A 25,322-nucleotide genomic window follows, 5' to 3' on the forward strand; every position below is an offset into this window, starting at 1 on the left:
CCCAGGAAGATATCGATGGTGGTGAAGCAATGAAAGTAAAGAACCGAATGCTAGTGAGACAAGCTGACATGACACTGTTTGGTAGCTGGAGGCGAATGCAGCCTTCCAGCCCCCAGAATAGGGTTCCTACCTGTCTCCACTTCCAGAGGGAGAAAGCACTGCATTGTAACCGAGCAGAAAATGCTGGAGGGAGGCACACAGTGTGTGTGGTGTGTGTGTGAGAGAAAGAGAGAGAGAGAGAGACAGCCTCTCTCAGGTGTGCACAGCCAAATGACGTTATGCAAAAACTGGCAGCTGAGCCCACATGACCACAGCTTCACTTAAGAATGATTCAATCTTTCCTGCTACACTGTATAAATTTACACAACTCTTAATGACTGATGAGAACCGTTCAAACAGACCGCAGAACTTCCAACACCCACCTCAACAGAAACACTTTCATTATGTTGATAACCGGCACTTGAGAACTGCTTCTGCTGTAGTCAAATGAGTTGATGAAACTGAATCGACAAAAACTAATGCCAGGATCATGTGCTGAAGTGGAACCCAGTCATTTTACAATTTTCAGTATTATTAATCTCCAAAGTCAAAAGGTCACTGAAATATTAGTACAGCTATGTGAGAAGATAAGTACTTGCAAAGGAAGTCTGCAATTGAGGTTAAGACCAGCATTTGTTTTTATGTCTGAATCACCTTTAAACATCTGCGATCCAAACCATTTTTTTTCAGTTTAGAGAGTGCAGCTTACTTAAGATTCAAACTGCCCTCAATTGGACCTGCTGTGTTGCCTAATGCAAATACGGAGCTGATTTTATATAAAAATGTAAAATTACCAAAACAAAGAGCACCCAGTATCACACATGATAAAGAGGAGTATAAAATGTTTACTTACCAGGGTTTAAAGATCAAAGCTGTATCTCAGAGTAACCTCTGGTACCAGCCATGAATTAAGTCTCTTTAATCCATTATATCAAACTCTTATTGTAAGCTTATCTGATATGATGATAGTTTTCTGCCCCTGATCTGAACTGCATATTTTATTGGTCAGCAAAAGAGTGGAAAGACTGGCAAACTGAATCTCAACCAGGCACTCATACCATAGTGGACCTGGCGGGTTGGTAACATCATGTCACATTGACTTACTTAAACTTTGGTTCAGCAGTAGCACTCTTGACTGTAAGAGACAAACAATTGTGGGCTCAAGTCCCGCTGCAGAGACTTAAGCACATTATCTAGAGTGATGCCAGTGCACCACTGAGGGAATGCGGCACTGCCAGAGGTGCTGTCTTTTGGATGAGACATTAAACCAAGGCCCAGTCTGCCCTTTCAGGCGGACGTAAAAGATCTCACGACACTATTTTGACGATGAGCAGGGGAGTTATTCCCAGTGTCCTGGCCAATATTTAACCCTCGATCAACATCATAGAAAAACAGTTGATCTGGTCATCATTTCAGTGCTGCTTGTGATAGCTTCCTATGCTGCACATTTTCTACATTACAGCAGTGACTACAATTCGAAAGTGCACAGTTAGCTGGAAAGCTCTGAGGTCCTGAAAGACACTTTATAAATTCAAGTTCTTTTTTGCACCTAGACATTAGGAAAACTGGACAACCAGGCAGAGAAAGGTTGAAAGGTATTAACCAATAAACAGGATGTCCTAAGCATTTGTGAAAGTAGTGCACAGCGGGGAAAAGCTCTGACAGGAAACGATCACTAACTCTCCCTTTTATCATATTTACCTTCAGAAGATAAATAACTTCATTGCTGTGAGATCACCGGCAGTTAATGGTACTTAACAGTAAATTAAATTGACTACAGGTCCTTTTACAATAAACCATAAAGATAAAAGCAAAACAGAGCAATGTACGTGGAATCTTTCACGTGAAAATGGAAATTGCCGGAAACATGTAGTCAGCGCCTGAAATACATTGAAAGGGTGGGATATGTCAACAGAAGAGTCCAGGTCATAGTCCCGGCCAAAACTTGTCTCTCAGATGCTCAACAGGCACTTCTGTTCTGTGTGGGACCTGCACAAAGTGCTGCTGGTTCCTGAAGAGCAGGTGTTCCACAGCCAGCTGCAATCCAACTGTAAAACACTTCAGTGGCCAGGAAATCTCCTTTTACTAAGCCTTCTGGGCTGCTAGATTTGGTGAACCCAAGTGGTTCATCCCTATTGGTTTCCAGTTGGCTGCACTAACTGTTTCCCGGCAACAATGGTGCAACATGAAAGGAAAAGCGAGAACTTGTGTTTCTGTAGCACCTTTCACCTGCTGAGGAAGTCTCCAAATGCTTGGCATGAAAATGAAGTCCTTTTCAAAGTGTAGTCACTGTTGTAATGTAGGGAAATTTGTAAACAGTTATGTCCTACAAACAATGGCCAGATAATATTGTTATTGGTGGTGACTGAGGGGGCAATGTAAGCTGAAACACTGAGAGAACTTTAAAGAGTGCCAGGGAAAGCAGGGGTAGACCACACGGCCCATCGAGCCTGCTCTGCCATTCAATATGATCATGGCTAATCTTGGGCTTCAACTCTACCTTCCCACCCGCTCCCCATATCCCTTAATTCACCAAGAGACCAAAAATCTGTCTATCCCAGCCTTAAATGTATTTAACAATGGAACATCCACAACCCTTTGGGGTAGAGAATTCCAAAGATTCACAACCTTTTGAGTGAAGCAATTTCTCCTCACCTCAGTCCTAAATGATCAGCCCCTTATCCTGAGACTGCCTCAATGTTTTAGATCCCTCAGACAGTGGAAAAAATGACTCAGCATCCACCCTATCAAGCCCCTTCAGAATCTTGTACATTTTAACGAGATACCTTCTAATTCTTCTAAACTCCAGAGGATGTAAGCCCAATTTACTCAGCCCCTCATCACAGGACAACCCCCTCATCCCAGGGACCAATTTAGTGAATCTTCACTGTGCTGCCTGCAGTTCAAGTATATCCTTTCTTAAATGTGGGGAACAAAACTGCACACAGTATTCCAGCTGCAATCCAGGTGTGGTCTCACCAAAACCCTGTACAATTGGAGCAAGATTTCTTTATTCTTGTACTCCAATCCCTTTGCAATAAAGACCAACAAGAGCACACCAAGTCTCTTTGAACATCAATACTTTAAAGATTCACGCCTTTTAAAAAATATTCTGCTTTTCTATTCTTACGGCCAAAGTGAATAACTTCACATTTCCCCATAGTATACTCCATCTGCCATCTTGTTGCCCACTCACCTAACCTGTCTAAATCTCTTTGCAGCCCTCTCTGTGTCCTCCCCACAGCTTACCTTCCCACCTAGTTTGGTATCATCAGTAAATTTAGATACATTACTCTCTATCTCGTCATCTAAGTCATTAATATGGTTGTAAGTAGCTGAGGCCCCAGCACTGATCCTTACAGTACCCCACTATTCACTGCCAGCCAGCTTGAAAAAGCTCTGTTTATGCTCACTCTGTGTTCTATATCCATTAACCAATCCTCTATCCATGCTAATAAGCTATCACCAACTTCATGGCCAGAATATTACGCTGGGCATGTGGGCACGTGCGCGACACACCCAAGCGTGAAATGACGTGCGATGTGGGCGCACCAGAGTTGGCTGAGCACCTGCCGATAATGAAAAGGCCTATTAATGCCATTAACAAGCTAATTAACTTGAAATTTACGCTGCCCATCCAACCTAATGGTTGGCGGGCAGGCGAAAAGACCAAATGGCCTTTACAGTTTTTAGGAAACCTCATCCACGAGCAGGATGAGGTTTCCTAAAGCTAATACCCATTAAATAAAAAATAATTCTGAAATTAAAAACATGTCCCATCTCATGTGATATAGTCACATGAGGGGACATGTTTTATTAAATTTTTGTCTTTATTAATTTTCTTAAAAAACACTTCAATCTCCCTGAGGCAGTTCCGTGCGTCAGGGAGATTGAAGTGCTCTATCACGCGCATGCACGAACTGCGCGCAAGGCCCACTCTCCTCCCCCACCCCCCACCCCCCCTGCACAGGCAGTGCTCAGCGCTGCCGCTCGCAATCCATGCAGGGTGGGCCTTAATTGGCCCACCTGTGTGAACTGGCAGTGCAGAGCCAATCGCGGGCGGCGGTTGGCTTCCTGGCCGCCCACACCCACTCCCACCGAGCCCACCCGACGAGGGAAAATTCTGGCCCATGAGTTATCAAATGCCTTTTCAAAATCCAGGTATCCTACATCTACTGGATGACAGATCGTGTCTCAGTTTAACATCCAGCAAAGGTCTTACAGTGGAACACTCGCTGCACTGCACTGCATCACATGCTCACATCTTGGAGGTGCAGCTACAAACCCACAGCCTTTTGGCCCAAGAGGTGAGAATGTCACCACTGACCTACTGCACAATCAGCAGTATTTTCTATTTGTTCCTTTACTGTAGCATCCAACAGCCAAAGCTGGTGCAGAGTAAAGAAAGAAGGAGTTTCATTTATATAGTGCCTGTAACCACTGGACATTTCAAGGCATTTTACAGCCAATTAAATATTTTTGAAGTGTAAGTCACTGTTGTAATGTAGGAAAATTGGTAGCCAAATTTGTGCAGAGCAAGCTCCCACAAACAGTAATGTGATGGTGACTAGATAATGTTTTCTTTGTGATGTTAGTTAAGGGATAAATATTGGTCACCACAGGGATAACCCCCCTGATCTTTGAGGTAGTGCTTGGGATCTTTTACATCCATCTGAGGTGGCAAACAGGGCATTGGTTTCACATCTCATCCAAAACTCTGACAGTGCAGCACTCTCTCAGTAGTGCATTGGAGTGTCAGCCTTAACCTTCTGACTCAGAGGCAAGGGTACTAGGAGCTGAGCCAAAATGGATCAGAATAAAAAGTCCATCCATTAAGAAGACATGACATTTTCATAATGTATGAATAGGGAGATTTGCTCTTGAGCTGTGTGACTGGGAGAAATCTAGAGCAAAGGTAGACTTCAGTAGGCTAAATACACAACAGCAAACAACAACTTAGCATTTACATAACAACTTTAACATTGTAAAAGGTCCCAAGGCGCTTCACAGCAGCATTATCAGACAAAACTTTACATCTAAGCCTCATAAGGCTATATTAAGTCAGGTGACTAAAAGCTGGGTCAAAGAGGTAGGTTTTAAACAGCATCTTAAATGAGGAGAGAAAGCTGAGGAGGTGGAGAGGTTTTAAGGACTGTCTTAAAGGAGAACAGAGGCACAGCAGCACACGGAGGTGCTCCAGAGTTCAAGGCTTAGGCAGTTGAAGGTAAGGCTGCCAATGGACAGAACATAGAAAGTGGGGGTTGGAGGGGAGGCCAAAGTTGGAGGAACACAGAGTTATTGGAGGGTTTTGGGCTGGATGAGGTTACACAGATAGAGGGGAGGGATTTGAATGGACAGATGAGAATTTTAAAATCCAGACATTGGATGACCGGGAACCAAGGTTGCTCGGATAGCACAGGGGTGACAGGTGAACGGGACTTGATACAGGTTAGGATACAGCTAGAGTTCTGGATGAGCTCAAGCCCCATGGAATTCAAATTCATAATTTCTGTGCAAAACTGGCCATCAATTTTTGCAGAAAATAAAAAAAACGGGAAGAAACTGGCCAGTTTCCTGCTTAAGAAACCAAAATAAAAACGAGGATCCTTTTAGCGCCCTGTAGGCTTCATAAATGCTTGCCAGTCAGTCATTTATTATCCCCCCACAGTCTGTCAGTTTGCCATATGATTATTACCCAGTGCTGGCACACTATGTAGGCTCATAATACGCCCTCAAAGGCCTTATGAGAGATGATGCGGAAAATTACTCTGATCTTAACAGCTGTCGCCTCAGCAGTTTCCCCTTACCCACTCTGAAAAAAGATCCTTTACATCATGACAGAGGCTAATTATTAAGGCCAGCCCTCCTGAGTGCAGTGCCTCTCTAGCTCTTTGCTATAAGTCTTGTACCATCTATTTTAAAAAGGAAAACAAGCCTTCCCCTCACCTCTTTCTGCTACAGTTAATTCACACCAAAGCCACCATCATTTTCTACACTCAGCACAAGCTGTCCAACTAAAAAGCAGGCCTTAAACCCATGTGTACACAAACATAAAATACTGCAGAGGGCGAACACAAACCATTTACATACAAATCAAATGTGCTCAAAAGTCATCATTAAGTGAAAGTTGAGAAAGGAGCAAAATTGGTGGAAAAGACAGAGACAAGGACACTGCCATGCATGAAAACATCTTCCCAGATCACTGAGTTACACAAGAGTTTCCATCAGTGACCTTGGGCTAGAGGAAATTCAGCTAAGGGGTTTTACTTTCACTCTCCCAGTTCCTGCCCAAAGTGCTACTGCACATCGGAATGAAACAATGACCCACTCAATAAACTCCGACGGTATCATCACATTCCCAAAAATTTCAAATGCCAGGGCATTGACAACATGGAAGCAAGTGGAAGTTTATTGATCACATGACGGATAGAATGGCACAGAGGTGCCAAATTACTCACCGTAAAACTGTGTAACTGCATGGGGTGGGGAGAGGGTAGGGGAATGAGGAGGCTATCGAGGCTTGGGCTGAGAAGCAGCAAGTAATATTCACACCACACAAGTGCCTGGCAATGAACATCTCCAACAAGAGGAAGCTTAACTACCTCCCCTTCACATTCAATGACATTACTATCACCAAATCTACCAGGTCAACATCCTTATGGGAAGGTGGGTGGTGGCGTCACGATTGACCAGAAACTAAATTGGAACAACTACGTAAATTCTGTGGCTACCAGAGAAGGTTGAACATTGAATATTCTGCAATAAGTGGCTCACTGCCTGGCTTCCTAAACCCTGTCCACCATCTGCAACGCACAAGTCAGGAGTGTGATGGAATACTCTCCACTTGCTGGATGAATGCAGCTCCAACAACACTCAGGAAGCTCGGCACCATCCAGGACAAAGCAGCCCACTTGATCACCTATTGATCATCATAAAGATTCACTCCTTCCCCCACTGGCACACCCTAGCATCAGTTGTGTACCATCCACAAGATCCACTGCAGCAATGCACCATGGCTTCTTTGACAGAACCTTCCAAACACCCAGCCTCTGGAAGGACAAGGGCAGAAGCTGCATGGGAACACCACCACCTCAAATTCTCCTTCCAAATCACATGCCATCCTGGCTGGAAATATATTGCCGTTCCTTCATCAGCACTGGGTCAAAATCCTGGAGCTCCCTCGCTCACTCTGGCAGCACCTTCATCACATGGGCTGCAGCAGTTCAAGAACCACCACCTTCTCAAGTGCAACTAGGGAAGTGCAATAAATCCTGGCCTTGCCATAGACACCCATTTCCTGAGCTTTTTAAAAATTGTCCCTACTTCCAATTTCACTTTCTTGGCTTCCACGACATTCAATGAGCTCAGTACAGCCCACACATAACAATAAAATTGATCTTAAACAATCAGTGAAATGAGCAGAAGCAATATTGGACTTGCAACATCAAGTTCAAATTTCAGTACAATGGTTTTTAAATATCAGAATATTCAATCTCAGGGATTGGTACTTGCTTAGCAAGATTGGGGATTCATGGTCATTCAAGGGAAGGGGAGGTGAGTGGATGTTCACAGAAACATAACACATTTGAACTGTACAGTGTGCTGCATTAACAGAAACATTACACAGCCTGAATCCACACCCAGTGTAATGTTTCAGTTCTCCCCCCTCCCCCCACAGCTCCAATCTGCTCTTTTAGTTGCATTACATCACCTCCTTGATTTGACAATTACATCACATCACGAATGAAGCAAAGCACAGGTGCAGGTCAATGCCCTTGCTCCGAAAGCCAGCAATAAATCATTTGGCTGTTGGGTCAGGGTACATTCTGGGGCTGAAAATCAGCTCGGCTCCTTAATTGGAAAGCTCTGCTGCTCCCACATAATACACGGATGACTGAATTGGCCAGACAGCAGCCTATTAAATTATATCCTGGTGTTCAGTTAACCTGGAGGTGGTAACCTGATAGGTTACAAATTAAAGGAGTTTGTTGCTTTTTCTTTTCGGCTAGACATCCACTGTTTTCAGCAGTGTTCCACAGTTGGGGGCTTGGGATCGAGAGCTACGCAAGCATGAATAGTCAGCAGCAAGTTGTAAACATTCAATGTTTGTTTAATTAATTCTGAATTTAAAGGGCTTTGGGCAGATATGGGTGCAGAAACAGGATCAACTGCACCAGCCAGATTAAAAGCTCAATAATGTAAAGCAGAACGGAACAACTGGCTCACAAACATCACAACAAAACAACACTACAGTCACAGACCAGCCTTGGTCTGCCCTTCTCATCAGTATCAGAATTCACACCAATATACATTATCAAATCAGAGCTCACAGTTTTAAGCTATGATTAATGTTTTGTTTGTCACTAACTAGATTTATTTTAAAGTGATAACTCCTTGCTGGGGGAAATGATTCCAAATGTCTCATACCTTTAGGGCACATTCTTCACATGAGTATTGAGAGTGATTGTTGGCAAGATATTCCATTATCGGGTGACATCACAACCAATGCCAACAACAGACTGTCCATGCAAAATGTGGGATAACGAATACAGTGACTACGCTTCAAAAACTACTGCATTTGCTGTGAAGTGTGTTAGGGCATCCTGAGGTTATGAAAGTATTATATAAACGCATCAATCTTCCCTTTTAAGGAAGCAAAATGTGGAGAATGCCCTCCCATCCCGCCCCCGCTTAATATAGGGGTGCTGAGGCCAAATGTAGCACCCCCTACACTATCTTCAGGTCAGTTAACTCTGCACATGATACAGAAGTTTATATGGAAAAACATGACCACACGAACATTATCTGACCTTGATGCTTATCCACCGGTCCCTGAATAATGATGCCTGATGTTTCAGCTAGTTTAACTGTTCAAATGCAGGATGGATCTAAATTCAGGTGCAAACTAAATCTATTGAAAAAGAAAAACTAAATTGTAACAAGCCTTGCTGTTTGAACAATGTTTTATTATATGAACAGCATACATTGTGTATTGTCCTGCCAAAATATGGATGGGTATGCATAAATTTCTTAAATACAGGAAGCGTGGCCTATGCCCCAGTTCACTTCTACAAAGAAAATTTTACAAAAATGCTTTTAACTAACATGATCAGCAGGTTGGAAGGCTTTAATCTTAGCTCACAAATGATCCTGGAAAATGGGATACTGCATAGTGAATCTCAGCACTTGACAAACAGCAGTCTTTCCAGTTTCTGTACCTAGTGACTGTAAATCTAAAACAAATTAACACTAAGTGGGCAGCACACACATTAAGACCCTCAATAAGTGTGCATTCTTCAGGTAGCCTCAAAATGAATGCAATCCAATTGCAGAGTTGCAAAAAAGAAACCACAAACATTTAAAATAATTGGCTAAAGAACAAGAGGGATGATGAGAATTGTTTTTATGCAGAGTGTTGTTGAGACCTGCAATACACTGCCTGAAAAGCTAATGGAAGCAGATTCAAGAGAAACTTTCAAAAGGGAATTGGATTTATACTGGAAGAGACGGCATTTGCAGGGCTGCGGAGAAAGAGCAGGGAAGCGGGATGAATTAGTATCTTTTTGAGCCAGCACCAGAATGATGGGCCAAATGGCCTCCTTCTGTGCAGTATGAAACCATGATTCTATGACTTTTATACTAATCAAAGAAAAATATGTAACTCAGGCACTTATTTCGCTGTGGTGAGCTGTTGGCATTGAATGGCTATGTGGACTGGCTATTTAAAACTCACTACCCATCAAAAAGTGAGCAGTGTTATGAGATGTTACAATGAGTTGATGAGACGCTACCTAAATCAAGTATCACTTTGTGTTAAGTAACATGAAACTTGCCTCACAAGCTTGCGTGCTGCTGGGGAGGGGGTGGGGGTGCACCTTAACAATAGCACTTGGTTTTAGCTGGTTCAAAGCCTTCTGGCTGCTCTGAGCCAGATGGATGACATCATGCTGCAGTAGGCCCCATCTATGTCTATCACTCTCAGGAGAACAGTGTGCTTCTTTACCTCTCTCACTCGACAGCTCAACCACTTGTTATGTTCCATCAGACAAAGCTTCCCAGTTGTAGATCTTCCACCCCCTACCCTCCACCCCTTAACATCCCAACACTTGTCCAGTTCTTTGACATCAGTCCAGGAGATGTGTTGCCATGGAACTGTTCCAATAAATCATTTCATCTGGAGCGGGTTTTGGCTCGATTAGATAGCAAGCCTTTGGGATGCTAATACCATTCCTGAGGCATGACATCAGTCGATCTGTGCTGTACCAGAATATGCCCTGGAGAGGCAGATACAAGGATCACAGGCCTGTGCTGATTTACACTGCGTGTGGGATATTTAAGGTTCAACATACACATTCAGAAAAAAAACCTCTTTTCTCGCCCTTTGTTCCCATCAGCAAAAAGTACAAAGACGGAATGTGTGATCATTATTGCTTAAACATGGCATTAGTCAGAGAGCACCGAGTGTCCTCTGCAGGGTGTGCACAGTCATTACATAATTCACAAAGCATTCTCTCTCAGCTGTCACACTGTACATTATGGACAGGATCACGTTAACTCCGATGAGCTGGATTCCTTGTTAAAACATTTCTTATTTCTCCATTAACCCTTCACTCGCTGAGACCATCCATCTGCCTTGCCAAGTGTGTTATCTGCTCATTCCTGCCTGCGAATTGCAGTTACGATAAATAAGGATGCCTCAGGCTGTAAACAGTTGGGGACAAGGGTCCGGAGCTCTAGCCTTGTATAGGTCAGTGGTATAGGGCTCCCTGCCCACCGCAAGCTGGCCTTCCATTCTCCTCCCAGTGATCCCAACACAAGATCACTGACCATTAAAGCCCTCATCTCAAGGTAGTCTCCCTCCTTCACCAATACCGCTTTCTACAACCGATATCACACAGGTTCCAGCAGCAGGGACTCATAAAGCTAACATATGGTGCAAAAAATATACAAGCGCTGCAATAATATACCGGCTCTCGCTTCTGTATTGCAACTGAAGCTGAAAAGTTTGCCTACTGTTTAAAATACAAAAATAAGCGCTTCGTATACACACCTCGGATTTCCCTTCCCTCTTTTATCCGTCTCACTCTGATCTTCAGCTTCATCTCCGTTTCGTACATCTTCAAAGCAGCGATCAGGGTTTTTAATGTCAAAAGAATAAAAAAATAATCCGGTGGGGTTGGTGGGGGGGGCGGGTGGGGGAACGGCGACCAAAATCTAGTCCGTTATTGCAGGAGGTCTCAGCGGATCTTCGGATGTGAGAGTGTGTGTGTGTGTCTCTCTCTCCTGTGTGTCTGTGCTGTGCTGCCCTCCTCCTTTGTGACTGCAGACTGCCGGCTGTACTGAAGCAGGCTACAATACAACACACAGATCTGACAGCCTTCCCAACCCATGAGTGAGGCGTGTGGAGCTCGGTACTCCTGAGTCACCGCGTAAATATGCGGCTACCTTTCAGCCTCAGCCTGCAGGCAATGTGTCTTCGAAAAGTGATTTGTAATTTTTTTTTTTGCTTGTTGGGGGGTGGGTTACACGCGGTCGGAAGGAAAAGGTGCAGTTTCTGTGAGACTCCAGTTAAGATTTCCTGTTGGGGTGATCCAGTGCCAATTCACCCCCACCCCCCCCCGCTTTCATTTCAACTTTTCAGCATATTTGGCAGTCAGATAATCGCTCTTTTCCTTTCTGCAATTTGCAAAATTTTCCATAGCTAAATAATGAGTTTTTAAAAAAAAAATCTTGTTTACTACGAGCTGCAGTGACTACCATTCTTTCACGCAAACAGCGGGATGATCTGCAGCATTTAACAGCATAAGGCAGGCGAGCAGTGCAACACATGCAGACTGCTGTTAAATGTGGGGCATTATGCATTGTGTCCCAGGAATGAAAGGGACACACAGCAGAAGGACACTTGTTAAACACTTTAACGCTTCAAGTGGTGCGAGGCGGTGCCCCCCGCTCAGTACAAAAGAGGAGCAGTTTCACTTCAATGACCCTTAACCCTTTGTACTTGTGTGGAGTTTATAGAGCAGGTCTGTGCGCTCTTTTTGCACTACAGGGAGCATCCAGTGTGTGTGTAGCGAAGCTGCGATTTAAATCTGGGCTTCGCTACCATGCTAAGGTCAGTTTTGAACTACCAAGTGGTGCCAGGACCTGCCCCTTTGTTGTCTTTAGGGGCTCTGATGAAGCGGAGATCCGCTCACAGGTCCCTAGGACAGCAGCACTCAGACACACTGCAAGCCCCAATATGAAAGCACAAGCTGTTCGACCTGCACTACCGTCAGTTTAATAATAGTTTAACTTGGAGATATCTCGCTCATATAAGCAAACTATTTCTAGCAAAAATTATAAGCCCCTGGATAAAGAAGGCGTTTATAATGTTGCTATAATTAGCGGGCAGGAGGAACTAAGATCGGAAGGAAGGCATTCATTTCATTGATATAACTTCTCTCACCATCTCAGGATGCCTCAAAATGTTTTACAACTTTCCAAGTGGAGTCACTGTTGTAACACAGGAAAGGGTAAATGAGGTCCCAATGGCTCTCAGTATCTCTGACCATTCACTTAATTTCCAACTTTTCCTACTGGTTAAATCCCCAGCTCCCGTTGCGGTGGGATCTGCCACACAGCCGATCCCAGGAGCTCCGGGTGCAGCACAGAACTTTGCACCTGTGGTTGCTTGGGAGCCACAGTACAAATTTTGTCTTCTGTCTGCCCACCTACACTACTGGTTTAACTGCCAGGCCTGGAATCAACCAGGCAGCCGATATATACTGTATTCGGAAAGCCCAGGCATGCCAATCTCCTGGCCAGAGGGATTGGGGCCTATTTGCGGATTCAGACCTGCTTCGCCTGGAGCCCTGAACAAAAGTGAGAATCTAGGCGAGAAAGAGACCTCTTTGTAAAGGGAGCTGATAAGCCCTTTAAAAACTGCTGCCAGTGCCGGGGCTGTCAGTGTAAAGATGATCAGTTGTGAACGCTGCCTTCTCCCCCTGCCACCGATATGGCGGACACTCAAGAGGATGTCACAAGCACATGTCTGGATTATTCAGAATAGGGAGCCTCCACCTACCTCAGATACTCAGTGGTGAAGATGCCCAGTGATCCTCAAATTTCTGAACACAATTATTTCAGTTGTGCTGCCCTGAAGTCCTACAGAATCGACATTAGTAATACTATTTCCAAAATGTTGGAAAGTTTTCATCCAGACCCCCAAATTTACAGTCACTTTATTGAAATGTGTCTGTGTCAACAGAGAGAATTCCAATCGCTGTGTGACTAATAATGATTCATAGTTTTTGCCTTGTTCTTCCTTCAGAACAGACACTGAAATTGTTAAAAAGGCTCTGAAGAAGAGTCATACGGACTCGAAACATCAACTCTGTTTCTCTCCACAGATGCTGTCAGACCTGTTGAGTTTTTCCAGCATTTTCTGTTTTTGTTACTGTAATTGTTAACTTGGCTGTTGCAGGCTGAATTTATTGCATTCCTTTCCATCTAACTCCATTGAAAGGAATATTTCAGGCTGCACACTCAGTACCACAGAGAGCCCCCTGAAAAATGATTACTTTCTAAGGTGTGTCTGCTGTGTTTGCAGTGAATCCCACTGTTCATTCTTTTTGTTCAATTTGGCTCCCCCAAAATAGATAACTGGCAAAAAAAGAGAGTTGAGGAGAGTATTTTTTTTAATGCAGTGAGTTGTCAACATCTGAAATGCACTGCCTGAAGGATGATGGAAGCTGATTCAGTAGCAATTTTCAAAAGGGAATTAGATATATAGTTGCAAAGGCAAAATAAATGCAGGGCTATGAGTAGAGAATGGGTGAGTAGGACTAACCGAATAGTTTTTTCAAAGAGCTGACACAGGCACTATGGACTGAATGGCCTCCTTCTGTGTCGTCACATTCTTGATTGTTGGATGATACACTCTCTGTTGATTTGAAGTTACATGTCATCAATTAGAGTGTTAGTTTTATTAGGGTGTGCTAATATTAATTAGGTTTCATGGATTTACTTTGATCTAGTGAAGCCAGTTATGGGAGCTCAGGAGAAGTCAAAATGCGAGCAGCCAACTTTTTGATCATTGATTCAAATGGAGTATTTCATGAACACAGCCATTGGGTTGATGAGGCAAGTCAGGAAAATTCGGTGTCTGTTTTCTTTACAGAGGTATGAGATTCTGATCATTGTGCTAATATTCAACAACCACTGGGATTTCCACATCACCAGTCAACATGTTGGCTCAGCCGATGGCAAAGCAGACATTCAACTCTGGGTGTGAAGCTGAGCCTCTGAGGCCAGAAAGATCAAAGGTTTAAACCTTAATTTCTCCTGCGGTATCTGGTTGCACAATGAGATAATGGTGGGACCGTTAGAGTTAGCATTCACTTGGACGAAGAGGAGTCAGGAATCAGTTAGGGTTCCTGCTCCACAATATTATCCATTAATTCCTGCTAGAATGAAGTGTGCAGGTGCACACTGAGGCATGGTCAGGCTCAACTGTGATGCCCCAATAGTCAAATTGCTTGCTGATCTTGACTGCCAAGAATTTATGTGTGCATAATGGGCACTGGATAAAGTAATCAGAGTACATTAAGTGCTTGTCAAACTTACTCTGCTAGTGAGGATTTACTGGCTTCAGGGCAGGGGTGGGGAGGGGTAAAGGGGTGAGGGGTGGGGAAGAAAACTGAAAAGCAGACTAAAAATAGAACATGTTTATTTAAAGCTCTCTCGTTTCATTGACCACCTGAAGTTGTACATCTGTGTAGGAAACAACATCCAGGTGGTGTTAAAATGGTTGCATTTTAGGATAAGCTTGGCACTCCTCAAAACACTGTTTGCAAAGCAATAGCTTTCCCTGACACCCCACTCCCCCCCCTCCCACTTCCACAGAAGCCCCAGGAGTGTCATTTCCAATGTGACCACCACTAAACACATTTCCTTCCCAGACTAACTCACACATTTTATCAGCATTTCGTCACCTCCACTTGAAACACATATTGCCCTCAGAAGGAAATGTGTTCTTTTCTGCTTTTCATGTTTTGCAACCACCACAGACATCATCCTCATCATCATTTCCCTCCCCTTCTCCCAGAAAGCAAGATCCAGAAGTTAGCTGCGAGCCCAGCCAGCATTCCAGCATAGTTTCTCTCCACTTCCTTATAAATTTGCTCCTTGTCAAGATTTTTCAAAGCCTTTCCAGGCCTGCTGCAACGTAAGTGTTCTGGGACTCCAGCCAGTACCCTGTCCCAATCGCCCGCCCCAGTCTGGGTGGGAACATTCATTGACGACATTTCGGGATTTTTTTTTTCTTTCCTTGCATTTTTGTGAGAGAGCTGGCTGGCCAAATTTAGAATCGTGTCGAAAGGGAAAAAACTCAGTCATCGTCTTGGAAATGTGTACTTATAATGTGGTGACCTCATGGTTATGCAAGAACCCAGTTAATCGCCAGGAGATAAAAATGCTAAAATGGGTCACTGCAGCAGCTGAAGGCTGTTTAAGGTTAGCCCAGTAAAGTTGTTAAAATGAAGCTTATCTGACAGCATTTAATAGCGGCTTAATTAAAACGTTCAATATGTTTCCGTTTAAATTTTTCCTTTTTAACTTTGGGAGCTATAAAGACCCCCGCCCCCTTTCCCCCATCCTCTCCTCACAGCCTGCTTCAGCTGTGGGAGATGGATCCTGCCTTGTGCACTGGGCCTATTTTGTTGCAGCAATAAGGTTGATTCAAGTGTTACCAAACAAGAAACAGCAAAATACGTACTGCATTAGGACACCAGAAATACAAAGAAAGAACTTGCATTTATACAGCACCTTTCACCACCCTTTGAAGTGTAGTTACTGTTGGAATGTAGGAAATGTGGCAGCCAATTTGTACACAGCAAGATCTCACAAAAAACCGTGATTATGGCCAGATGATATTTTTTAGTAATATTGGTTGAGTAATAAATACAGACCAGGACACCAACATCCCCCCCACCCCCCTGCGCGCTCTACTTCAAATCATCTGGTGGGATTTTATTTACATCCACATGGAGGGCAGATGGAGCCTCGCTTTAATATCTCATCTGACAGACGTACCTCTGACTGTGCAGCACCTCCTCAGTACTGCACAGGATTGTCAAGATGGACCTGAACCCAGACATTCTGAGTGTATTACCACTGAGTGAAAGGAAACTTAGTCCAAACAAACTAAAGAAAGCTCAATATAAGCAGAAATAGTCCCCACAATAGCAAAGGAAATCTTCCCAACCAAATGATAATATTGTAATCAGTGTCTGTAAAACATGTGATGACCACGGTTTGTGAACCCACCTGAACTGGAATGGATGAAGCTCTCAGCTTTCTAAAATTCGCTAGGCCTTACATCAACAGGAAAGATGGTTTTGATGGGACAAGCAGCTTGGCTGCACACTCATTCTTCCTTAAAGTAGAAGGATTAAGGATGTCAGGATCTGATCCACTCTCACTATCTGTCAACATAGAACAGCAAACAAAATACTGTAGATACTGGAACTCTGAAAATCAGCCTCTCAGAAAAGCAGTGAACTAGTGAGAGCTTCATGGGATCAGTGTACAAGTGAGAACTGGGCTCAATGTAAAAAGGAGAGGTGGGCTTAGTGCACAAGTGAGAGCTAGGGTCAGTGTACTAGTGAGAGCTGGGATCAGTGTACCAGTGAGAATTGGGGTCAGTATACCAGTGAGAGTTGGAATCAGTGTACCAGCGAGTGCTGAGATCAGTGATCAGGGAGAGCTGGGATCAGTATACCAGTGAGAACTGAGCTCAATGTACCAGTGAGAGCTGGGGTCAGTGTAATAGTGAGAGCTGAGGTCAGTGTACCAGTGAGAGTTAGGATCAGTGTACTAGAGAGAGCTAAGCTCAGTATGCCAGCCAGGGTCGGAATCAGTGTACCAGTGAGAGCTGGGGTCAGTATACCACTGAGAGCTAGGGTCAGTGTACTAGTGAGAGCTGGGATCAGTGTACCAGTGAGAGCTAGGATCAGTGTACCAGTGAGAGCTGGAATCAGTGTACCAGTGAGAACTGGGGTCAGTATACCAGTGAGAATTGGAGTCAGTATACCAGTGAGAGCTGGAATCAGTGTACCAGCGAGAGCTGAGATCAGTGATCAGGGAGAGCTGGGATCAGTATACCAGTGAGAACTGAGCTCAATGTACCAGTGAGAGCTGGGGTCAGTGTAATAGTGAGAGCTGAGGTCAGTGTACCAGTGAGAGTTAGGATCAGTGTACTAGAGAGAGCTGAGCTCAGTATGCCAGCCAGGGTCGGAATCAGTGTACCAGTGAGAGCTGGGGTCAGTATACCACTGAGAGCTAGGGTCAGTGTACTAGTGAGAGCTGGGATCAGTGTACCAGTGAGAGCCAGGATCAGTGTATCAGTGAGAGCTGGAATCAGTGTACCAGTGAGAACTGGGGTCAGTATACCAGTGAGAATTGGGGTCAGTATACCAGTGAGAGCTGGAATCAGTGTACCAGCGAGAGCTGAGATCAGTGATCAGTGAGAGCTGGGATCAGTATACCAATGAGAACTGAGCTCAGTGTACCAGTGAGAGCTGGGGTCAGTGTAATAGTGAGAGCTGAGGTCAGTGTACCAGTGAGAGTTGGGATCAGTGTACTAGAGAGAGCTGAGCTCAGTATGCCAGCCAGGGTTGGAATCAGTGTACCAGTGAGAGCTGGGGTTAATGTACCAGTGTACCACTGTGGTCAATCTACCAATAACAGCTGGGATCTGTGTACTGGTGAGAGCTGGGGTCAGAGTACCAGTGAGAGCTGGGATCAGTGTACCAGTGTACCATGGTGGCCAGTCTACCACTGTGATCAGTGTGCCAGAGTCTCACTGTGGTCAGTGTACCACTCTGGTCAGTGTATCACTGCGGTCTGTGCACCACTGTAGTCAGTGTACCAGTGTATCATTGTGGTCAGTGTACCTCTGTAGTCAGTGTACCAGTGTATTGCTGTGGTCAGTGCACCACTGCTTTGTGACATCACAATATTTTGGATTGTGACGCAAGCATTCTCTTGCATGGGACCAACTCCAAGTCAATTTCTTTTAATCCAGTACAGGGAGGGGAAAGATTTCTTGCTTTGAAGATACTATTGGAACTGTTGTGTGGCTCCACTCTCCTGTAGATTTGTTTGAGGAGATCAATTCAGAAATTACAAATCTGGTATGAGCGCACATTGGTCAACTTCCCCAAAATCAATGCATTTTTCTGTATTTGTATTCCACTGCCCTCCATGCTTCCTATTGTGTCCCACAATAGAACTCTGAGTCTAGCATTCTTACGTTACAACAGTGCTTATATTCCAAAAGTACTTCATTGGCTGTCAAGCTCTTTGGCACTATATAAATGCAAGTTTTCTTTTTACATCTGTGGTATTTATAGAATTCAATCATGTTTCCATCTGACCTTTATTAACCCAGAATCTGCAAGAATAAGTTTCATCTTTCCATAATCCGCCTAGCTCTGGGCAAAGCGACGTTGTTTCTGGCCCACATCAGTGAGAGATTGACTCAATCCTGCCATTAATGCCTCCAGCATTGTCAGTGTGAGGAACAGAAATGCTTTGAGTGGAGTTCAGGTGATCAGGCCTCATTTCCCAAACACGGTGATGGATGTCATGAAGGTCAGAACTTCGAGGTTTCTGCCTCAACATTTCAACTGAGAGGCTATAAATAAAAATTAGCAACCAGAATGAAGCTGATGGTCGGAGTGGTATTGTCCTCTCTCGAGTGACACACTGGGAGTACGTCTTTGGCTTCATGCCCTCCGGCTCCATACATTACAAGCAATGATTCATTGCTTTTTCGCTGATGAATCACAGTGTACTCTTCCTGTAAATGAACTGTGTGACTAGTGTCACCTGTGTGTGGACTATAACTAGAGTGACCTATTGGGGATGTGTAGCCAAAAATAATAGTGGAATTGTTTTTACATGGCGACTGAATAATGTTCTAGCATGTTTTGCATCCTTTCTGGGGGTGGTTTTCATTGCAAATCCTTCAAAGGCCTTAATTAGTCAGCAATAAAGGTGAGATTACATGGCTGGGATGTGGGGGGCGGTGCGGCGGTGGGGGAGGTGGCTGGTCAGTGTTGAAGAAAGAGAGGGGAATCCACACCTTAACCCTAATCCATACCAGCTGGCATGGGCTTTGGCTCAGGTGTACCATTTTCACCTCTGAGTCAGAAAGTCATGGGTTTGCGATCTGCCTGAGAAACTTAAGCGTGCAATCCAGTGTAGCACTTGGGGAGTGTTACACTGAAGGAGGTGAAAAATTACGTTTTGTCGCAACCTAATTTTCTCTCTATATAGATCCACTCCCCGCTTTTCCTGAAGCTGGCGATTAATGCCAAGGTACAGCCCCTGAGATGCCGTATTAGTGATCACAGCATTCCAATTTTCCACGCCATTTAGAAAGTGAACACACCCTGTTATTCAGTTGGATGATTCTTGACTGTCAGTCCAATATTTGTGTTTCTCAACTTCAAATTTCAGGAATTAATTCATGAAATGTTCAGAGGAAATGCAAAAAAGGCAACAGAATGCCCACGATAATTTTTTTGCCAGGTTGCTTGTAGCATTAATTTTCAATTCTTAGAGTCCAAGGCAATGCTGGAGTATTAGTGACCTGAGCTGGCCTTAAAATGAGAGGGAACAGCTTTGCCTTATCGCAATGTAACAAGTTGAATTTGTGCAGCCAAAATAGGCAGAGCTACAGCTCATAAAAGAGTAATGTCATCCCAGACAAAAGTTCACTGCCATGGTGATACCATGTGGATGCCAGCATCAAAGTGAATGAATATGAACATTTATGAGACAGAGGCTGGAGGAATTTAAAAAAAGTCACCATATGCTACAACATCCTGCTTTAGATAATTAATTTGCCTGTTAGGGAGCATGGCCAACTCTTGAGATATCAGATTAACTTGTAATTCATCTTTGTTCAGTTGGTAGCACTGTTATTCCACAGTCAGGAGTTGTGGATTCAAGGTTGACCAAAGAGTTCAGCACATATGGTGACACTTCAGTATAATACTGAGGGAGTGCTGCATTGTCGTAGGCGTCATTTTTGGATAAGATGTTAAACCATCACCACATCTGCTTAAGGAAACGATGTAAAAGAGCCAATAAACAGGATTTAATGGAGGCTACAGGGGTGTCACCTAGCGGGTGGAGAGCTGGCAGGAGCCCTGCATCGCCCCTTTTAGGGAAGACACAGAGCCATTCAGGCACTTAACTGGACAGCAGTAGGCCTTCCCTAGAATCAAGGGCCACTGAGGTGGCAGTCCCACCTACTGAGAGCTGCCGGCCAATCAGATGCTGGTGGCTCTATTGAATAGCAGGGCCACTGGGGAGGGAGTGGCTGCTGCCGGTATGACACCCACCCAAAGCCTAGTATCGCTGCTGGATCCCAGATAGAAGTGAGTGGTTGTGGAAGGGCAGTCGCGGGGTCCGGGTCACTGGAGAGGGGGGAACAGTAGGTCAGCAGCAAGGGCAGGGGGTGGCTCTCAGAGCCACCCTCCTTCCCAATGATGGGTCCTTAGGTCAAGCATGAGTGCCTTTGAATGAGGGACTCCCCCCCCAAGACTCCTCAAGCAACTATGCACGGGTTTGCTTTTCATGCTCCCTGCATGGTGAGCCCCACGTCTGCCGCTGGATGAATACCAATGGGGTTGGGACTAGGCCCTTAAATGGTCATTAACTGTCCACTTAAAGACCTCAATTGGTAGTGGGGCAGGAAGGCCTTCCCACCACAGACTTAATGGGATGGAGGCAAGAAGATGACAGAGTTCCCATCCACTACCCTCCCGCCTGAGTAAATGCCCCTCGCTCCCACCAAATTCGCCACAGGTGAGGGCATCAAATTCCACCCAAAGGAATATTCAGAAGTGAGATGGGAGTTCTCCCAGTGGTCTGACCATCATTTATCCCTCAACCAACGCCAAAAGCAGATGAACTGAGCATTCATCTCATTAGCTTTTTGTGGGATCTTGCCTTTTCTTTCATACAATTGCAGGATATTGGCAACTCTGGAAAGACTGGCTTTTAGAATCTATTTCTAGTTGCCCTATTCATCTGAGTGGCTTGCTCAGAGGGCAGTTAAGATTCAACCACATTGCTGTGGCACTGGAGTCACAGATAGGCCAGGCCACAGAAAGAGAGCAAGTTTCCTTCCCTGAAACACATTCATGAACCGGCAGGGCTTTTATGACAATCAGACAGCTTCATGGGCACTTCTACCAGCTCTTCATTTCCAGATTTTTAAAATTGAATTCAAATTCTCAAACTGCCATGGTGGCAATTGAACTAGTATTCTCTGGAATATTAGTACAGCCTCCACTATTCTGCCATGTTGTCTACAAAACAACACTTCAAACAAGTATTTACTGGTTTGTGAAGCACATCCTGAGGATATAATAAATTTCCAAATCAAAGCAGGTTTTCATTTTCAAATGCAGCATGCTTAAATTGAGTCCTGGGTGCATGCTATATCTAGCCTTAATCTCCAGCACAAAAAGAACCCCTTTAAGAGGAATAATACCAGAAAATAAAATCAATTGCCTGATCTGACCTGTCGCCACATGCAAGCCCGTGGCATGTTTGGCGTAGACAGTGGCTCCAGACCAATTCGGTCTGTCTGTAGGGAGAAAATAGGGTGAACAAGCCACAAACTAACAGAATAGCAATCACTGCACAAAGTCTACATTTTTTGGCATTATTTTTCCACAGCAGAATCTTATAGCTGATCACAGGTTCTGCAGGTAGAATGAGCTGCCAGCCAGCCTTTTGGAGATTCTGTTTCTCTCACCTTTATGTAACTGATCTTCTAAGATATAATGACATCCTATTCCACACTACTTCTTCCATCCACTAGCCACCAGCACTGTGGCCCTTGGCTAAGACCCTTTGCGTCAATCCACACAAGAGATGAAAATGCATTAATTTGCACCCCTGGATTAAAAAAGGACTATATCTTTAAAAAAAAGAAAAAATGATGTTTGTACAGATCATTTTTTTTTGAAGTCAATGCATTCTATGTGGAATGAAACAGTTAATACCTCATGTCAGTCCTGCATAACAGGAAGTAAATTAATGTTTCCTTCTCATTTAAAGAAAAGTCACATTCACAAAAACAGAACACCAAAAGATGAGAACAATTTATTGGGATAGTGTAAGTCCGCCAAAAAAGCCTTATGAAACAGTCTCTCAAAGAGAGGAAGTGAGGCTTGCAAGGCGTTCCTAAAATGGACAGGGGTAACCAGGAGGCCAGTGACCAATTCTGCCTTCTTGCAGTTACTGTCCTTGTGATGGAACCGCCTGCACTGCTGACTATTCCTGGCACCCTTCACTGCTCTGTAGTCTGCTAGTCCAGTGTGAATGTTAGCTACTTCCTGTTGTGCACTTCTGTAGAGGGTCAGGCAGCATCAACAATCTCCTCATCCCGTTTCTCATACGTCAATGCAAGCCGCCATGGCTAGGCAGCCCCACAAAACTTTAGATGATATCAGATTGTAAAACAATTCACCTCCTCTCCATGCAACCAATGATTGGATTTCAAGAAAGGCTAACGACTTCTCAGAAGTGAATTAACTCACACACCAAAAATAACTCCAAAAGGACTTAACACCCTGAAAAACAGAATTCAGCAAACTTATTTCCCACTGTTCTGACCACAAATATAATTTTCAGATTGAAACAGCAAATGCTTTCAATATTTACTGGGCAAACAGAGCAATATGAATAGAAAGACTTTTTATTCTTTTAACTCTAAATAATCCAGTTGGAGTCCTTGACTTCTTCACGATAATTAAATGTATTACTGCTTTTAAAAAGGAAGCATTACTTCAATACAGAACACATCCACTCTTAAACTCACTTCAGTTTTGCTTTTCAAACTTGTAAACCCAATAAGATTTTATGAGGTGATCTTGTTCATTGTTGTGACATGTGCCATTCATATGCATCCAAAATAGCTAAAATCCAGGGAAAGTTGGAACTGAGGAATGCTGAAAGCCTGAAGGCACCGATGTGGAAGCAATGCTCTGCAGGAAAGGGGACGTTGCAGCCAAAACTGATCCTAAGCACAACTTACACTTTGTAGTGAGAGTCACTGGACAGTGATCAGGAGCAAGAACTTCAGCTAAGTTTCTCCTGTATAAGAGCTGCAGAAAGCAATTGTAGTGACCTTTGGCTTAATTTTCACTTGCCTGTGGGGTGGGGTGGGGGGCAAGATTGGCATGGGTGCACTTTGAAAACGGCACTCTTGGTTGGCATGTCAGAGTCCCAATGCCTCCAGTATGTGCAACTGTTTTCAAAGTGAGGGCAAGGCGAGTGGAGCCAGGAACCCACTCGCCTCCAAATAACTGCAGTTAAGCTCCTTGAGAAGCTTGCTAATGGCCTGGGGAGGGTCAGAAGGCGATTTTCAAATCGCAGATTGGCAAACCCAAACAGCCTGGTGCACGTTAGTGCACAGTTGTAAGGTGTATTGCGGGAACCATCAAGTCATGTTAATGCTGAAGAAATCTTATTTGACAAAAGGGATAATTCTGTCACAGCAACTGCAGGACCTTTTCATTTACTGTTGTCCACTTCTCTGCACCGTGAGGCTGCTGGCCTTCTGATCTCCTGCCTCCCCCATTCTGCAAGGTAGCGGCAAGACCAATCAGGGCTGCCATCTGCCTTTGAGGATTGTACCCAGGAGTCAATTCTCACTGCCTCTCAGCGCTCAGTGCCACTAATTGGGCACCGAGATCACCTCCAGCCTAGTTAGGTGATCTGCATCTGAAGATAGCATTGTGTTAGCATCACAGATGCAGCGTAGGCTAGGGCCTGGAAATGATCTGGGCATCTGCTTCCCAGCCCCAGATATTGAACATTAAGCCCCTTATTTTGTAATCCCCACAGCGATTGACTAACACAACATGGGATTGAATTCAGGACTTTCCTGGTCTCTGAGCCTCAGTACCACACTGTGCAGTGTGAATTGTTAAAAATAAACTCCAGTGCTGGCTCACAAATTAGTACAATCGCTGTGGTCCTCTCATATGTGGTCCACTCACACAGAAATGACAGTTATTCCTATTTTTTCTTAGCAGGAAAATATTTTAACTCCCTATACCACCCAGGCACTGAGTGACAAATCTGTAGGCATACACAATAATTACAAAGAAAACGAACTCCTGCTTGCCCGGTTTACAGTGACTGGGTTTATTTTAACAGTGTCTATGAAACACAAACTCTAAAAAGAACATGATTCTATTACTTCCAATAGGAACACAGGCTGAAATAATTAAACTTTAAAGGGCCACTGCCTTCATGGAGAAAGTTTTAGGCAAACCTTTTTTGTTTGTTTGACATAACTATGTTGAAATGCATTAAGGCAGCTGTGAGTGACATTATCATGCCCAAAATAATACATGGATCTTTGTGTTCAAAGTCATAAAAGGTTTTGATGCGGTAAGTAAGAATAAACTGTTTCCACCATCAGGAAAGTCAATAAGCAGGGGACACAGATTTAGGACAATTGGCAGAAGAGCCAGAAGCAAGTGGGGAGAATTTTTTTTTACCCAGCCAGTTGTTTTGATCTGGAAAAAAAACTGCCTGAAATGGTGGTGGAAACAGATTCAATTGTAACTTTCAAAAAGGAATTGGGAATGTGGTTGTGAAAGGTTCATCTCCTGATTCCCCAAAGCCTGTCCACAAGGCACAAGTCAGGAGTGTGATGGAATCATATCCACTTACCTGAATGAGTGCAGCTTCAACAACACATGTTGCATGTTCCAATAATGTCCACCTGAGAAGGCAGATGGGGTCTCAGTTTAACATCTTATCTGGAAGATGGAACCTCCAACCATACAACACTCCCTCTGTACTGCACTGAACTGTCAACTTGAATTATGTGGTAGGTTTCTAGAATGGGCCTTGAATACGTGTTCTTTTGATTCAGAGCCAAGAGTGCTACCACTAAACTGCGCTGACAAAAATACCCAGGATGTGCATACCTTCCTGATTTTAACACAAGGCATCATTAATTTACCAGTCAATCCTATGTACAGCATTCTAATAGGTCAAATTCCTTCTTAATAACTAATTCCTTTCTGTTTTACAGAATTGCAGTACACCAAACCGCTTAACAATCATTATTATTGTATAGACTTCCAGTACACCAAACTCCTCCCCAATTACTCTCATCGTGTAGAAGACTAAAACACTAAATTCAATCATCCAATCACTTGAATAGTATAGAAAGCCAATACACCAACATCCTTTCCAAT

The 25,322-nt window shown here is 44.0% G+C and overlaps 1 protein-coding gene across 3 annotated transcripts in view; it reads right to left on the reverse strand.

Annotated features, from left to right (window-relative positions):
- Positions 1-25,322, reverse strand: part of LOC144684736 (dual specificity protein phosphatase 8-like) — a 212,493-nt gene that overhangs the window by 13,282 nt on the left and 173,889 nt on the right. Inside the window, exon 1 of one of the 3 annotated variants that reach the window (XM_078548905.1) lies at positions 11,090-11,348. The exons of the other annotated variants lie outside the window; for them this stretch is intronic. Coding sequence (XP_078405031.1) covers positions 11,090-11,156 — 67 coding nt within the window. The 5' untranslated portion in view covers positions 11,157-11,348. Of the gene's footprint in view, positions 1-11,089; positions 11,349-25,322 lie in introns of those variants that run through there. 3 annotated transcript variants of the gene reach the window in all.

This window comes from Cetorhinus maximus, chromosome 9 (genome assembly GCF_964194155.1).
Source record: "Cetorhinus maximus chromosome 9, sCetMax3.hap1.1, whole genome shotgun sequence".
Lineage (NCBI taxonomy): Eukaryota > Metazoa > Chordata > Chondrichthyes > Lamniformes > Cetorhinidae > Cetorhinus > Cetorhinus maximus.